Source organism: Ammodytes marinus (assembly GCF_949987685.1).
Source record: "Ammodytes marinus genome assembly, chromosome: 11".
Lineage (NCBI taxonomy): Eukaryota > Metazoa > Chordata > Actinopteri > Uranoscopiformes > Ammodytidae > Ammodytes > Ammodytes marinus.
Genome location: NC_137215.1, coordinates 20,667,395 through 20,683,992, shown reverse-complemented (window position 1 = coordinate 20,683,992; position 16,598 = coordinate 20,667,395). Strand labels below are relative to the sequence as shown.

At 44.7% G+C, this 16,598-nt stretch overlaps 2 protein-coding genes across 3 annotated transcripts in view; one reads left to right on the top strand and one right to left on the bottom strand.

Moving 5' to 3' along the window:
- slx4ip (SLX4 interacting protein) overlaps window positions 1–2,371 on the top strand; it is a gene marked incomplete at both ends in the record, with an annotated part of 30,860 nt that extends 28,489 nt beyond the window's left edge. The window contains 2 exons of the mRNA XM_080037248.1: window positions 1,365–1,471; window positions 1,564–2,371. Coding sequence (XP_079893374.1) covers window positions 1,365–1,471; window positions 1,564–2,371 — 915 coding nt within the window. The remainder of the gene's footprint in view (window positions 1–1,364; window positions 1,472–1,563) is intronic.
- A 1,654-nt stretch (window positions 2,372–4,025) lies between these two features.
- LOC307257481 (protein jagged-1b-like) overlaps window positions 4,026–16,598 on the bottom strand; it is a 30,189-nt gene continuing 17,616 nt past the window's right edge. For both annotated transcript variants that reach the window (XM_080036732.1, XM_080036731.1), the window contains exons 12-26: window positions 16,151–16,324; window positions 15,360–15,510; window positions 14,353–14,517; window positions 14,050–14,163; window positions 13,783–13,896; window positions 13,480–13,593; window positions 12,820–12,936; window positions 11,990–12,017; window positions 11,431–11,516; window positions 10,728–10,841; window positions 10,528–10,637; window positions 8,827–9,063; window positions 7,994–8,125; window positions 7,575–7,716; window positions 4,026–5,933 (exon numbers count right to left, since the gene is read on the bottom strand). In XM_080036732.1, the coding sequence (XP_079892858.1) occupies window positions 5,458–5,933; window positions 7,575–7,716; window positions 7,994–8,125; window positions 8,827–9,063; window positions 10,528–10,637; window positions 10,728–10,841; window positions 11,431–11,516; window positions 11,990–12,017; window positions 12,820–12,936; window positions 13,480–13,593; window positions 13,783–13,896; window positions 14,050–14,163; window positions 14,353–14,517; window positions 15,360–15,510; window positions 16,151–16,324 (2,274 nt within the window). In that variant the 3' untranslated portion in view covers window positions 4,026–5,457. The remainder of the gene's footprint in view (window positions 5,934–7,574; window positions 7,717–7,993; window positions 8,126–8,826; window positions 9,064–10,527; window positions 10,638–10,727; window positions 10,842–11,430; window positions 11,517–11,989; window positions 12,018–12,819; window positions 12,937–13,479; window positions 13,594–13,782; window positions 13,897–14,049; window positions 14,164–14,352; window positions 14,518–15,359; window positions 15,511–16,150; window positions 16,325–16,598) is intronic.

The window sequence follows — 16,598 nt, the reverse complement described above, 5'->3', positions numbered from 1 at the left end:
TGAAAAGAGATGATTTTAAATAAACATAGTGGCCACAACCTAAATTTTTTCTAGATTTAGCAGCTGCGTGTATTTTCCCACTGTAAAATTCAATAGTATTTTTAGCTATGCTAGTAGTGGCATGGCTGTGGATAATGGTGTTGGTCTCTCAGTCAATCGGTCAATCAGAGCATCTAGCATAGCTTTAATTTTGTTAGTAGAGTGTCTTACTCAAACAATAAAGCTCTTCACCTGCACGCTTCATATTCTGGCTCTACCTCTAAAACAGAGTTATTCTAATATTCCCCCCTCCAAATCTTTTGATGCTATTAATATGTGATAAATTGACAGGCTCTCAACCTTAAAGTTCTGCTCAATTTACCAGCAGCGTCTCTTGTTCTCTCATAAACCCAGAGTCTGTTCGAGGTCAGCCAAGGGAAAGACCTGTGATTAACCTTCATTAGTGGCCTGTTGAGGGCACATGTTGGTGAGATCCAATCTTTGGCCGCTCTCTGTTCTGCCTCAGAGGGTCCCCTTATTTAGTTTGTGGGTGTATTGCACTTTCAACCCGTAGTTAACCATATCAGCCAGCATTTTGTCTGCTAAACAGTTGGCTATTCCGACAAACTTGTTTTTATCTCATCTTCTGTCCTGAGATGCCTTGTACCCCATTTTTGCATATTCACATTCACATGTTGTATTGTTCCTGTCCCTTGCTCCATCAGCTTATTAATTATACTTCCTCATTGTTTAAACTTGTCAACATGATTTCACCATTTAGTAATTCTGCCTCAGGCTGCAAGCATCATTAAAAGACTCACACTGTGGAGACTACGAAACATTCGTCACACTATGACAAGCGAGTGATTATTTTATGAAGCCTTTGAGGTGGTTGATTTTGACAGTAATAAGTGAGGCACTAATTCTTTCTGCCAGCTGGGCTGTTACTAAGTGTCTCCAAAGGCATCAAAGAAAACATTCCTCTTGTAGTTATAGATCAAATAATGATGTGGCACTACTATTTGGAATTCAGAAGAGGATAGCATTTATTTTGTCTTGTTTTATGATTATATTATTTATATGATCATATATATATGTACTCTAATTTTGGGATTGTTTCTTATTTTGTTTTTATCTGCAATGTAATCAGGGCTTGAGTGGAACATATCTTGCTCTCAATGGCCCTCCCTGAATAAATAAAGATTATAATAATTACAATATACACTTTAAGTGTTTATCATATTTGATCATTTAGTCTTTTATTTTAATACTCTAGTGAATGTTTTCTCATTTCCAGCAGTCTGCTGTGGAGCCAAACCCTTTTTTTTAGGAGATGGCCAGCGATAATATTTTTTGTTTACACCTATTCTGTTTGCTCTCTCTAGACTGCGCTGATGGAACAAAGCAGATCGGAATATTTTTCCAGAGCGGGAGAAACTCAAGAGTCTTTAAACAGCTCCGCAACAACAAAGAAGACTGTGCTTCAGAAGATGTAAGTATGATCTAATGCAGGACTTTCCAACCCCCACCAGTCAGAGACAACACTCAAGTATCTGTTCCTATCCTCTCTCTTTTATCCTTCAGAGCCAAACAAGCTAGTGTCCAGCGGGAGAACCATGGTTCCAGTACGGGGGAGCAGCAGCAGCAGCAGTCGAGTGACCAGAAAGTCTGTCCCCAAAAACACCCAAGAGGGAAACATAGAGTTGCACGGTCACAATCAACCTCAAAAGAGACTGTGTCCAGCTCTAGCCAGGAGGCCCTACCAGAGGCCGTCCACAAGGTGCCTGACCCAAATACCTTAAACGATGCTGTGACTCAGATTGGCACTACTGAAATGCAGGGACTGACCCAGGAGCAGCAGCAGCAGACTGAGACTAATCCTCCAGACAAAATCAGTTCGGTAGTTTTTTGCCAACACATAACCAGTCGAAAGACAACAGGCAAGAGGCGCAAGGCGAGCAACGACAACCCAGGGGAAGACCCTCACCCACAGAGGGCCAAGAGAACGTGCCCTGGAAGAGCTCCAGCCACGGCGCAATCTCAATCTCTTTCCGCGCAAACATCCAAGCATGATCTTCTTCTTCCTCCGCTGCCACCGCCCCTTCCTCCGGTCGAAGCCAAGGCGGCAGAGTCCAAGGCTTTCCCAGTCTCCGAGTGCAAGAAAACCACACTGGAAGTAGAGCTGCTTACTCTAGGGAAACGGGCCCAGAGGCTCCCCCTCACAAGCAATAACACGGCGCAGACAAACCAAAACAGGCTGGCCGCAAGTCTGAGGGGCCTATCTGTCAAGCCTGCATCCTCAGGCTCCTCTATTAGTTCCAGATCCACACTGGGAGAGGAGGGGAGCGAAAACGTGCCCAGAACCTCTAGATTACAACGGCTGAAGTCCTGAGGGGGGAGGAGAGGAGAGACAAGCTACAGTAAAGATGCCTGACGCCACGGAGATAAAGATGATATTGTGTCAGGCTACATGTTTACCCCATGCAGTCTCCTCAGATGACATACATTTGTTCATGTGTCACATTGGACCACAATATCTATTGGTTTCACATGTGCTGTACACACACGCAGACACACACAAACACACACAGAGATCAAATGTTGAACATATTATGGCAATTGATACATGAGCTTTTGTCGAATACTTGAAACAGACTTTGCCTCCACCCATAAGTAGTGGTGGTCAAGAGAGGCTCGCAAATGAAAGTCAAAAACCTTTAATTGGAGTTTAGATTTGGTTTTGTGTTAAAGATTGGGGATTTCAGACAGGCAGGAGCCGCGCAGTACGTCATGGCTCTCAGTCTGAAAACACTGGCTCCTACGTGTCTGAAAACTGTCCAGTTTCCCCCAGCCGAAAGCTCTGGTGTGATTGATTGCTGTTTCCAGCTTTATTTCATCACCCCCATTCTCAAAAATGTACTCTTGTAGTCCGATTTCATTCATATACAATTCGCTCAATACTTAGTTGCTAAGTACCAGATATGTATCTTTAAATGTGAGGGTCTTATGCAGCTTTTACGTTGAACTTGGACCAAATATTTGCGGGTTTACGAGCGGTTTTGGAGTATTAGTGGTTATATCTGCGAGTAGCAGGACGTCTGCAGCTTTACAGGTTAAATTGAAGCTGCTGTCGTCGCCCCCACACTGACATGGATTTTCAAATCACTCAATTGGCCCTGGCCCTAAGAGAGCATGGAGCGACTAGGGGGCAACTCATACCCCCCATGTAAAGCCCAGGATGTTCCACTTGATATAATGCCTCAGTACATTGAATGCTTGTTATTTTTTATTTGACTGGAAAGACATTGATATAAATAAATGAGTTTCCCAGGAATAAAAAAGATCTCTGTGATTCTTCTGTGAAAGTATGCAAAATGATAATTTTTGGGCAAGCTGCCCACATGAAATTACATGCAGGTCTTTGCACATAGTTTACCCCACACACAGTGTGTGGGATGATTGGCTGATGCTCATGACATATGAAGAGATGTTACTAATAACCAGTGCTTAGCATTCCCATTATCCGTCAGTCTCAGCCGTTGTAACCTGAGATGAGTCACTAGCAGAGGCCTATTCTGTTTTTATCAAGACAGAGACAACATGGTGGATTACTGAATGTGACCCTACTGCGTTAAGTCCTAATATGTTTAAGGTGTTGATAATCTCGTGCTTTGGCTTTAATCCTTTTAAAGTGATTCTGCAAAGGAGTATGTCTTTATAGAATAAGTTCAGCTCTACAGCGAAGGCTTCTCAGGCCGACTCGTTTGTTAAGGTTTGAGTAAAGCCCTGCTACTTAAACCCAACAAACAAGGGCAGCATTGTCTGGGGATCATGAGGCGCAAGGGTATTTTTGTCTCCGGGAATTGGCTTAATATGAGGATGGCTTGCTACAACGTAATTAGCTGTAAACATATTTGGACAGGGACCTTGCTTCAAGTCTATGATGTCTCTCCAGCAGCAGTTCCCACGCCAGCTGCATGAGAAACCTTTCATATGCTCCGACATGTTTGGCTTGATGCATCACAGACCAGACTCTTCACTCGCTCTCCAGAACAAAGACGACTTTAATTCTCTTTTCATACAAAATATTTAATAAATATGACTTTCAAAAATATATTGCCAGATCAACACATAATTCTCAAGTTCATAACACAAAGTCAAAAATAGAACAAAATGTTGCCATGATCTCAAAGGGTTAACGAATGAGATAAAACATGTTTGTCTTTAAGAGCCTCATTTTTAAAAAGAAACAAATGTGCACAGAAACAAAAAGCAGACTCTTGCCGAGCAAGGCAGTGTATTTTGTCGGATTCTACAGTGTTCCCATTGCCCCCCTACTGTTCAAGTATTCACGGTCTGACTATAGCAGATGGGAAATTTGGCGTGTCATGTTGACGCGACTTGCCTGTGCAAGTTGGTGGATTTTTGACAGCCTTTGAAATATGTCAATGGGTTAAACCGAAGCTGCTGAAGGAGTTTTGTTCCCTTAAGTATTAATCCATTAGCGGCAAGCAATATGTCTGCCACCATGTCCATCCCTCGCAGCAGCCGGGATCTTTGTTGTCCTAACCCGACTTGCCTTCAAATCAAGGTCCTGGCAACAAATAATGAAATGTCAAATGTGTGGAAAAAATTAAAATAAAAAGTGATTTCTTTCAGGCAAAAAGTGCCCATCCTTTGTCTTCTTTGAATGTTGGCGTTGAAATAGAATGCGTTGAAAAAAAAATTAAGTCATTGAAAGAAATGGTAGGCTTCCACAGCTATCAAAACCCTCAAACTAGACAGAACATAAATAAAAAGGAATGATATCTTAAGGCTCTTGATTATTAAGTTAATAAATCAAATATACACAATGATTAATAAAAAAAAATGTACATATCTACATGTTCTAAATCGACACATAAATTCTTCATATTGGCAGCAACTGCTGACATTGAACCCCCCTGCCCCCCACCCATCCCTCCCCCCAAAAAAAATAAAAATAAATAATAAAGTTGATCTTTTTTTTTCTCATTTGACAGTTGCTGAAGTCTAAAGCTGAAAAGGCACTTTCTCCAAAACGGAACTAGAAAGAAATTCAAACACATAACTAAAAATAATTAGCTCTTGTGTGTTGAACACGTCGGGTAGTTTTAGTCATTGTACAACAATTACACAAAGAGCCCTTTTCATGTGTCCACTAATTTAAAAAAAAAACTTTAAAACGTGAAATGAAATGCAGAGGAGGACACTTTTGCACCTAGTGCTACAGTGAAATGTATACCATTGCCTTGTGTTTCCAGCCAACCAAAGCAACTGTCACTGCCAGTGTAAGCCAGCTTGTCAAAACTTAAATTAACACGGGGAATATCTGAAAATACTGTGAGGTCACGACTGACACGAGTTTTAACAACTAAACATGCCAAAGCTCCCCCTGTTTCACCCACCACCGGGGTGTGAAGGCGTAAAGGCTTGGTTGCACAGCAACACAGCTGTCTGCTATACAATGTAGTCCATCCTGTTTATGCTGTTTGCTGTCTCCAAGTCTCTGTTGTCCTGTTTATTAGTCCAATTGGGATTTTTGGATGTAGAGTTGGGATTGGAGATGGGCGTCTTCTCGTCCCTCTCCACCAGTGTGTATGCTGGCTGTTTGGCAAAGCGGCCCTTCTGTAAGTGCCTCTCCTTGTCGTCTTCATCCCCCTCGGGATGATTTGTCCTTATTTTGGCAATGATGGAATTCTTGTTTTCGTAGTCTTTGATGGCCACCGTGAGGCCCACATGCTTCTCTATGGGGTTCTTGATCTGGTTGAGCTGCTCGCGCACGTTGTTGGTGGTGTTGTCCTCCGAGCCGGCGGCCGGCGTCCCGTTGTGGTTGCTCTGTTTCCGCCTCCGGCGCATGCACCACAGCAAGATGGAGAACAGCACCAGCACCCAGATGACTATGAAGACCGAGCTGAGGAGGGGCACTAGGTAGTCTGAAGAGAGAAGGGAGACGATCACAGGTCAAAGAGATGCCACTAATGTATATCAGTGATTCTTGAGAAGTGGGACAAAACAGGGTGCAATGTTGAATTTTTTTTGTCCTTTTTATCAAAATGGGCTTTTTACCTTTTAGCTTGCCATTCCTTATTTTGTGTCAACACCGTCAGACACCAAAAACACAAATACATTTTCCCTCAATTTATGCTAGACCCATGAGATGTATAGTGATAACAAATAGTCACCAAGACTGACAGAGGCCACAAAAAAGTATTTTCAAAATGTATATGAATATAATTTTTTTTGACAACTGACGGTGTCGACATATTTAACGTTTCTTAAACAGAACAAATGGAGTTTTTCTAGTAGCCATTTGGTTTTTCTGTTGAAGATAGGTGCTAGTATGAACTACTTCAGGAAAATAAAATTATCGAAACATTTCAAATAACTTTTTCAGAAATTGTAAGTCGGTGTAAGACGTGTCATGGTTGTGACGCAGGACTTTCAAGATTTGGAATGTAAAATATTCTAAAACTACAACACTTATCAGAGCCTGTCTGACTCTAGAGGTAGAACGTGACAAGAGGTCCTTCATGGTGACAGCTGACCCTTATTTTGGCTGATTTTCTTACATTTTAATGGATTGTCTGACGGTGGTGACAAAGTGTCCCACCACTTAGAAACCTTATAAAACATGAATGTATTGTAGAAAAACAGTTTTAATTGATACGAGAGATTATTTAATGTTGCTTTTGATGAGAAAAGCTATTTTCAAATCATTAAAGTAAATTTTTAATAGGTTTTATTGCATATGAAAGATTGATCCCGTTTCTGTGGACACACTGTTTTGGACGTCGTGAGAAGATAACAAGTGTCATATATTTGACATAATAATGAAAAAATCAAATTTAAGGGGATAATTGTGCTCCAGACATTCTATTCTTAATCCCAAATAACATCTACAATTTTAAATATGTTTACTTTTAATCATAACAGCAGTTAATATTGGAAGACGGCCTTTTGTCCCGCTTCTCAAGAACCACTGATATAAAAAATTATTAGGTCCTAGTCAAAGAATACATTAAAAAGATTTTAATATATTACTACATAAAGCTTGCTAAATCATTAGTATGCTTTTGCCAATGGAACGTCGACCCCAGAGCAATGAACAGGGGCGGAGGCTGCTTCTATTTGGCCGTGGCGGCAGTCTGCTGTCACTGCTTTTGATGAATGGCGGACACATGCGGGAGTCTCTTACTAGACACAGTCCAGCCAGTCACAGTGCAAGCCAATTCAAAAATCACGCAGCCAAAGCAGCTCTACTCTGTCTATCGAAATACTGGCTGAGATTCTTTCTAAGCTCCATTACAACTGCCATGAGATGAGCGACCAGAGTATTGTCAGAGAGTGAAAGAATTATTTTTCACACATGCACGTTTTTCTTTTCTGCTACACAGCAGCACTGCAGCTGCATTAAGGGCTTGGTTGTCTCTTTTTCGAAAAAGCCACACAAAAAAAAGAGAAAAGAAAAAGAAAAGAAATGTCCCACCCATTTCTACACATGCAAGTGTGTGCAAGTCTGTAGAAAAACTTCACATGCAAAGGACCCAGAGTTTGTTCGGAAGGGTGGTCCATACCAGTTTTGCTGGGGCTTGGCACCCGCACCTCTGCGATGGCGTTGATGAGGGTGTTGTTCCCGTTGCGTTTGCTAACGAGGTCTATAATCCTGTCTGTGATCTCTTTGATGGGGCTCCGGTCCAGGCGATGGTCGTCAGTGGACTAGGGGGAACAAAGTGAGGTATGAAAAGCTGTTGGTTTAGGTTTGAAGTCATATCTTGTCTGCAAATTGATCGTGCTTACCTGCCGTCAACTGACAACACTAAACAACCAAACCTAAATCCATCTGCCTATCCCATTAGAGCATGTCTTAAGGCTGCTAAGAATGCGTGCTGCAGGCTATAAATCATAGAGGAGTCTTTTTTTTTTGAGTGTGTGCATTAAGAGAGAGGCACACAAACATATGGCACGCTGTGGGAGTGGGTGGGGAGGTACTTACGATGCAGACGTGGATCTCGTTGCTGGCTGAGTATGAGGGGTCACAGGTTATGGACACAGAATGCTCCAAGGAGAAATTCTTCACCACGTACAAGCGCCTCAGCTGCTTACACACATCCTCCACGGTCAGGCTCTGGACACAAACAAGAAATGAAGGAAAAATGTTAAACGCTGATGGAAAAATAGAGTGCAATTCAAGAAAAAAAAAAAAAAAAGGGCTTGGGCCTGTATTTTTGGCAGCAGGGTTGAACGAGCTATTTGGTTGGGATCCACCTCATTTAGATTACAGACCACAGGCTCATATGCTTGTCACTATCTGCTGTCATGCTTGTTAGGGAACTGGCGAGTGATGATCCTATGTGGTGACAGAGTCGCCAGTGGTCCTGTTTAGCTCAAATCCATATGATCCTGAAATTAATCTGGCAGTGCGGTCGGGTTATGAGGGGGACTGGCATGAGTCGCACAGTCGTGGATGCCTGATTCTCAGGAACACAAAAACTTGGATGCAGTCAACATAAAAATAAAAAAAAACAAGGAGAGAAACAGGCCACATTCTTTCTCCCTGGACCACATTTAAATACGCGACTGAATTGTTCAGGAGTCTTAAGACTAGAAAGGCCTTTTTTTGTGCCCGGGAGGGATGGCTTGAGCACTTCTGAAAACCTGATCTTTCACAGTTTGCTGCTCCCTTTCATTTGAGAGAGAGAGAGAGAGAGAGAGAGAGAGAGAGAGAGTGGCGGTTGGAAGGAGAGGAATGAAAAATGACTCCCCCCGCCCAAACCCCAAACCCTTTTAATTCGATCTCTCCCCCGGCCTGGTGCCTAGGTAACTCACTTGCAGGGTCTCCTTGTTGAAGGTGAAGGTGATGTTGGCGCAGCTGTTGTCCTGGTAACTGGAGCCCGGGTGGCATTTGGTGGGGGTCGGGGGAGGGTTGGAGTGCCAGCACTCTCCCTTGCCGAGGCAGGACTTGACAAAGCAGTGGCCTTCCCTGATGGGGATGCAGCTCTGGCCCGAGGGACAGCCGCCGCGACCTTTGGCACCCAGTAGGCATGAAGCAGGGCCACACCACATCTGGACAGGGGAAAACAGTGTTGAAATGTCAGACTTTTAAAATAAACAAATATGAACAGGACAAGGGGCTGACTTGTACAGGCTTTCATCCCTTTGGGATGAGTTGTAATAACTATGGTGATACCTGGATTTTGTTTTTAATTAAAAAAGGTCAGCTATTATGCAACATAGAAATGTGGAGATTCAGCAATGGCACTGAGAAATACAATTATATAATTTGACACTACACCACAAACACAGTTTCTAGTAGAAACCCAAATAAAAATTTGGAACCCTGAAAATGAGCATACTGCGTTACCTTTTATTTTTCCAAGTTTCACTTCATCTCTAAATAACCTGCAAAACTAATTCATGGGGGCATTCCCCTCAGCCCCTTTTTGTTTAGTGCTAATCAGCAATAGTTAGCATGCTCACACGCATAAACACAGGAAAAGCTGCTAAACATCAGCATGTTAACATTATCTCTGTGAGCATGTTAGCCAATAACGTGTTTAGCTCAAAGCAGTGCTGTGCCCAATTACATTCTCACATACCCACTAATGTAGCTGCGGACTCTACACAAAGTTAGGTATCAAATTGGCAACTTCTTTGGATTTCAATCAGACACAATCTGCATGATCAAAACACAAGCGAAAAAATTATTTGTTCAGACGTTTGATGCAGGATTTTGTTTAGACTTTTTATTCAGACCGAGATGTGTCTGTGGCGCTGAACATCACTGATTACTTCCCAGCTAAACAGGACTGTAAACATTCCAGGAAAAACCAATGAATCAATAACAGCAGTTTATCCCCAGTCATGATGAAGAATAGTGGCTTTGTAAAGAGTCATGTCAACAGATATGCATCTTGTTATCTGCGTGAAGACACCCAGGCTACTGTGAGCAAAAAGTACAGTTAAGCCCACGTATAATTGTGTTCCCGGATCAGACTGTGGTTAGCATGGGAGCTTGTACCTTACAGCACAAGATCATTTTCATCCCATGATGCATTTCTCTTCCTGAGGGGGAGTAGTATCAGTGAGGCATTATTGTTCATTGGGTGGTTAAAGAGAGCATTGTAATGATAGCTTGGCCCAGTGGGACTTTGGGAGATTCTTAGTTGGCACCTGACACCTATTTTTTATTTTTTTTTACTTGTGCCATTGTGTTTCTTTCCAATACAAACTGCATCATCTCTGTATAGAATGTGACACTCCCAAACCAACTCCACCCTCTGACAGGGAGTGTTGTGTCTTGACATAGCTTCACCTGGACTCTCAGAGGATAGTGAAGTCTGCAGACGTGAGTACCTACGCAACCGTTGACTCGATCACTATTTATTGCACGGCTACTCTCCCCGGCTACTCTCCCCGGCCCTTCTCCCGTTAGTAAAAGAATGACATCATGTGCTCCACAGCTGTGCAGAGCCTCCATAAATACTTCACTTTTACATGTAGTGCACGGGCAGTTTGGCTTTCACATACCTTTGAGCACACAACTTTCCCATTGGAACAGTGGCAGGTGTTGCAGTCCTCGTCCCATTTGGCTCCATCGGGGGTGACGTGGCCATTAATAGAGCACGGCCTCCTTGTCACTGTTGACAAATACAAGCACAATTTTAGAAAAAAAAAGGTTCTTTTGTTATGTGGATTTCTGGACTTTATCATCTTGTAAAGACTTGTACCTTCGTGACAGTGCGGTCCAGCCCTGTCTGTTGGACACAGGCAGCGATATCCGTTGATCTCATCCACACATGTGGAGCCAAAGGCACATGGAGAGGACTGGCACTCGTTAATATCTGTCAAGGAGGAGAAGAGCGAGACGTGGTAAGAAATGGCCCCATTTTGGAGTAAAGACTGCAGCCAGACAGCGCACAAATATTAGGTTAAGCTGTCGGCACACAAATCTAATTCACTGGGGGTCATGTGTGATTTGAACAGTGCATACACAAACACACACACAAGTTCATAAAGAAAACAAGCAAACATGCTTTAAACCAGCCCTTGACATTATTTTTTTTTAAAGGCAGCATCATTAGCAGGTATGCAGGAGCTAAAGGCTGGACTTAGCAGAACAAAGGGTTCGCAATGGGAAAGAATGTGGCCATCTGAAAGCCTTTAAGAGGGAAAACAATCTGTGTAATCAGTGTCAGAGAGCATGGCTGATTAGCTGTTGGCTGGCTAAGCCGGTTTTCCCCTGGGGACAGCAGCAGGACCCGGGCAGAGTGACACCGAAATGGCTGGGCCCTGGCCGGCAGCCCAACGCACAGATAATTGGCCGGCTAGACCTTCCATTTGGAGCGAGTGTGATGGTCCCGCCGCCTGCTCTAACATGCTGCTCATACAGGGATCAAAGGGAGGTGTCAGAAGGTAGTTTCTAATACTCACTGATCCGACAGTCTGGACCAGCGAAGCCCGGGGCGCACTCGCACCTGTACCAGTTATCACCATCCACACAAGTTCCGCTGTTGTAGCTGCAGGGGGAAGAGAAGAGGAGCAGTAAGACCATTTGTACTTCAGGATAGCGCCAAGCTTGTTTTACAAAGAGACATTTATCCATGCTTATTTTATATCGAATCACATCAGGCTGCTATCTTCTCACCCTTAAACAAACAATAGCAACTTTTTCAAAGGCAATCAGACTGGTTCTTTTATACTGCACATGTGTGCCATGCATGGCTATGGGAGTGAGCTCCAGTCCTGTGTGGGTAAATAAGCATTGTGCCTGGGAGTTAACAAAAGAGGGTTAGCTGATTGCATCCCAGGAATGACAGGGATGGGTGTATGCCTGGTTCTCAGCAGAGAGAGAAAGAGTATGAGAGAGAGCATGAGGGGGAGAGAGAGAGAGAGAGAGAGAGAAAGCCTGCAGGTGAGAAACTCTGACACAGGAGGAGCAAGCCTGTTTACATCTGTCTAAATCTGCAGGAAATGTTTGGCTTCCACTTACCATGGGTGGGGACTGCAGTCGTTGGTATCTGAAAGAGAGAAAAAAAAGAGGGAGGGAGAGAGAGACAGAAATTATTGAGTGTTGTTGTTTTCTTCACTCTCTCCCACATGTATGACTGCTTAGCGCACATGACAGCAAAGAGCACGTCTGAGCTTGCATGTGCGGAGGCGTGTTGGGCCGGTCGAGCCTGGACTCCACGCCGCCTATGTCTAAGCGTTCTTAGCAACACAGAGCAAACAAATGGAGTCGACTCTCACCCTCAACAAGTGAGCTCTAGCCTCCCCCCCCACATAATAACCAACATCTACAACACCTCCACACCCTGATTCCCATCAAGGCTGCTTTCTCCCTCCCTTACAAAAAAAAAGTCAGGGGAATTTATGTTTTGGAGTACATGCGTACAGGGAAGCCAGGGAAATGGAGGGCTGTAGAACAAGCCGACATGTCACTGTTTGGACAGGAATGCAGCGACGAGAGGGTGTGTGCGTTTGTGTGTGTGTGTGTGTGTGTGTGTGTGTGTGTGTGTGTGTATGTATGTTGGACTAGGAGGATGGGTGGGAGGGGGGGGGGCTAAACATCTGTCTCCACTTTCCTGAACCCCTCGCTCCCTCCTCCTCCTCTCATGGCCAGCAGCAGCCAGAGAGAAAGGAAAGAGATAATAGAAAAAAAAAAATGTAGAGATCAAGAGGGAATGAGAGGGAGTGGGGGGGCGATTAAGCTAATCAGATGCAGGACTTCACCTCTGCACTAGGTAGCAGGACATTTATCATCATTTAATAGCAGCAACTGTCCCGTCAAACCATTCCCCCATAGTTTTAAATAGCACTTACTCTGGGTGCACGTGGGGCCCTCCCAGCCCTCCTTGCAGACGCAGGTGAACGAATCCCCGGTCACCACGCAGGTACCACCGTACTCGCACGGGTTTGGAAGACAACTGGAGTTCTTGGCTGAAAGAGAGAGAGGAAGAAAAGTGTAGTTTTGTCAGTGAGTTTTTTTTTCTTCCCTTAAAAAAAATTATCAGTAAGATCACAGCTCATAAACCTTAAAAACAGTCACGGGAGCCAGCTGTAGGGTTGGCTTTTATTCCTCTTTTTTTTTTTTTTTTGATGGGGTTTCCGTTTTTCTCTGAGGGGGGAATCTGCATTCCAGGTCTATGAAGTGTATTGTCAGTGCAATCGGGGATTTTAAGCGGATGTCTGTCAGCGCTCGCGGCAGAGGGAGAGAGAGAGAGAGAGCTGGGAATGGAGCGAGCGTTGACAGAGTGGAGGGATAAAAGCTGCTTGCCGACCCCAGCGCATGTGACAGATCTGATTAATATAGGAGACAAGACGGAGCTCTCTCTCACAAAGCCATCTTCTGTGTGAGAAAGTGTGTGTGTGTGTGTGTGTGTGTGTGTGTGTGTGTGTGTGTGTGTGTGTGTGTGTGTGTGTGTGTGTGTGTGTGTGTGTGTGTAACATTATAACCAAAGCGCCGTGAGTGTTATGACTCACCTATGTTACATGTGGTGCCCTCCCACCCTGGGGAACACTTGCACTGGAACGTGTCGCCCTCGTCGTGGCAGGTGCCGCCGTTGTTGCATGTGGCTTCGTCACACTGACTTTCACCTGGAGTGAGCATTTGAAAAAGAAACACAGGGGTTGTTTAAGCTGTGCGTTCAACAAATGACGCAGAGTAAAACACACACATACAGTACACAAGACCTGGGATAATTATATAGAGCCATAAGCCTGCACAGGCAGACTACACGGCGGGCGTGGAAAAAAAGAAAGAAAAAGAAAAGATGGGTCTCTTACGGGAGTGGCACGTCTTTCCCTTCCAGCCATTCTTGCACTCGCAGAAGAAGTCAGTCACCAGGTCTCGACACGTCCCACCATTATGACACGGGCTGGTGCTGCAGTCATCGATGTCTGGTGAAGGTGAGACACGGGAGAATGATTAACAGGTTGCACATCAAACACATCATGGAAGAGTCTTTAAGTTCAAACATGAAATGTTAACAATCCCACAAGGGTTTAATGGATAGTTCTAAAACGTCACGGGATAAGAATCCTCCTACTCACTAGTTTCGCAGTGTTCGCCCTCCCAGCCGTCACCGCAGATGCACTGGTACACGCTGACCTTGTCGATGCAGGTGCCTCCGTTGCGGCACGGGTTACTCTCGCAGTCGTTAATGTCTGACGTTTCAAAGAAAAGTGAAAGAAAGTGAGACTTTGCACTTTCTTTCACAGACTGCACTTTTGCTAAATCACGATCATCTGTGCTTGGTATTTTGAGTTGTGTGTGTGTGTGTGTGTGTGTGTGTGTGTGTGTGTGTGTGTGTGTGTGTGTGTGTGTGTGTGTGTGTGTGTGGAATCTGCTCTTACTCTCGTGGCAGTAGGTGCCCCTGAAGCCCTCCTGGCACTCGCAGCTGAACTGTCCTCCGGCCTGACTGCGGCAGCGTCCGTGAGGTCCGCACACGTTGGAGGAAATGTAACGCTCTCCTCCCGGCGTGCTGTTGGACGCCACGGCGACCGTGCAGCTGTCAATCACTGAGGAGATGAGAGAATAGTTAGACAGGAGAACAGCTCGCAAAGCCTGAACGAAACACACCTTTACCCCAATAAATGTCAAATCATTAAAACATGATTAGATGAGTGTAGGTTTACGATGTTGACGAGTTTTTCCCTCCATGAGAAAAAACACCCCGTATCATACAAAGAATTTAGCAATAGAAGAAACAACGATAAGCTGTTATGCTTTCATAAGCAATTCAGAGTGATCTTTTTCACTCTGCACTCAAATCCCTTCTCTTTCCCCCTGTCTGATCAGGTTAGGAGAGCGGGGAGATTTTGCTCCCCTGTAATCACTTAGTTCTTGCCAAGAGCGGTGGAGAATCTCACCGTCTGGTATCTGACTCCGTGGTTGGTCCACTCACTCAATTACACGCGCACAGACACACACACACGCATTCATTGAGGGGGAAAAGAAGAGGTAGCCCACCAAGTCATTACCCAAGAACACACACAGTGCTATCAGCCTTTTGCCAGATTTTTCAAGGAACTCAGAGGAGGGGAGAATCACTGGAAAGGGTTTTGCTGAGAAGATGAAGGGGGGGGGGGGGGGGGGGGGTATTCATCAAATAGCTAAAAACTGCTCTCACCTTGGCCAAGAAACTTTAGTACATGAAACTAAAATACAGGTATTGCCCTCATGGGGGAAAACGTGGGCAAAGTGATCAGGCACATGATGAAGACCTGGCCTTATTCAGCATTTTTTTTTCTTCTTCTACAACACGCTATGCAGATCACCTTACAGAAATGCTCTGGAAAAAAGAAAGACAGAAAAAAAAGTAGACCAAAAAAGGCTATGCATGCAGTTTTCGGAAAAATACCTTTACACGTGGTGGTGCGACAGTGGTCTTTGAGGTGAGAGCAGTTCTTGCCCTCGTAGTCCTCGGGGCAGGCGCAGTAGTAGTCTGTGGCCCGGTTGAAGCAGGACGCCCCGTTCTGACACAGGTTGGGAGAGCAGTAATCGATATCCAGCTATAGGGCAGAGAAAAAGGTATTGAATAGAGCGCGGTGAACTTGATAGCTAACATAGTTTTCTGGTACACTAAACAGAGCAGAAAAACCCACAGCATCCTCCCTACAGGCTTGTGCCAGGAAACAACACACACACACGCACACACAGACGCTCGGAGGAGAGGAGAGGAGAAGGGGGAAAAACACAAGGCAAGAGACAGACATAGGAGCCGTCCTCTGAGTCTGGGCTTCAGCGCAGAGGAATGTATCCCGCTGTAGCCAGGAGCAGCTTCAACAAAGCGCTGCCTTTTAAAAAAGCAGGACTGTGCTGTGGAACAACAGCCATTTAAGAGGGTGGGGCAGGGAAAACTTTACAACGATACAGCAATTCTGGCAGCAGAGAAAGGGGGATTTAGGGAAGGATGCTAGCTAGATCAATAGCTGGACCGGACCAGTTTAACCTTGCCGACCTCCCACCATTGCAGTGAATTTTCCTGAATCGCTCCACCAAAATGCAGGAAATTAAGTGATTGACGCTCAAACATTTTCGAGGGGGTAGGACCCCCCAGAGCATCCCCTTTGATGTGTTGAAATGAAACCTACACCTTGAGGCTTGGAGAATGCATGCGTGTTCTCTAAGTGTGATTAATAAGAATCTCACCTGGCAGAGATTTCCTGAGAAGCCAGCCAGACACAGGCACTGGAAGCCGTTGACTTGGTCCTGACAGCGCCCGCCGTTGAGGCACGGCGAGCTTGCGCACTCGTCGATGTCCCTCTCGCAATGCTCGCCGGCGAAGCCCGGAGGACACACGCAGCGATAAGAGTTGACCAAGTCCTAAGAGTGAAAGAGAAAACCAGGGTTATCCTCAAAAACTGTACATTTAAATTTGACCTCTCCGACAGGGCGCGACCCAAAACAATAACTGTCGGAAGCAGAGAAAAGAGAGTGAAAGAGGTTTCGTCCGGGAGGACGGAAAAAAGGCAGCGACGAGGAACATTACCGCAGCTCCGCAATTATTTCAACACATTTTCCTGGCACGGGCTCAACACAATAATGTTTATGGTAATTCAATCTTAAAGTTTGGTAAAAAAAAAAAAAACTTGTGTGT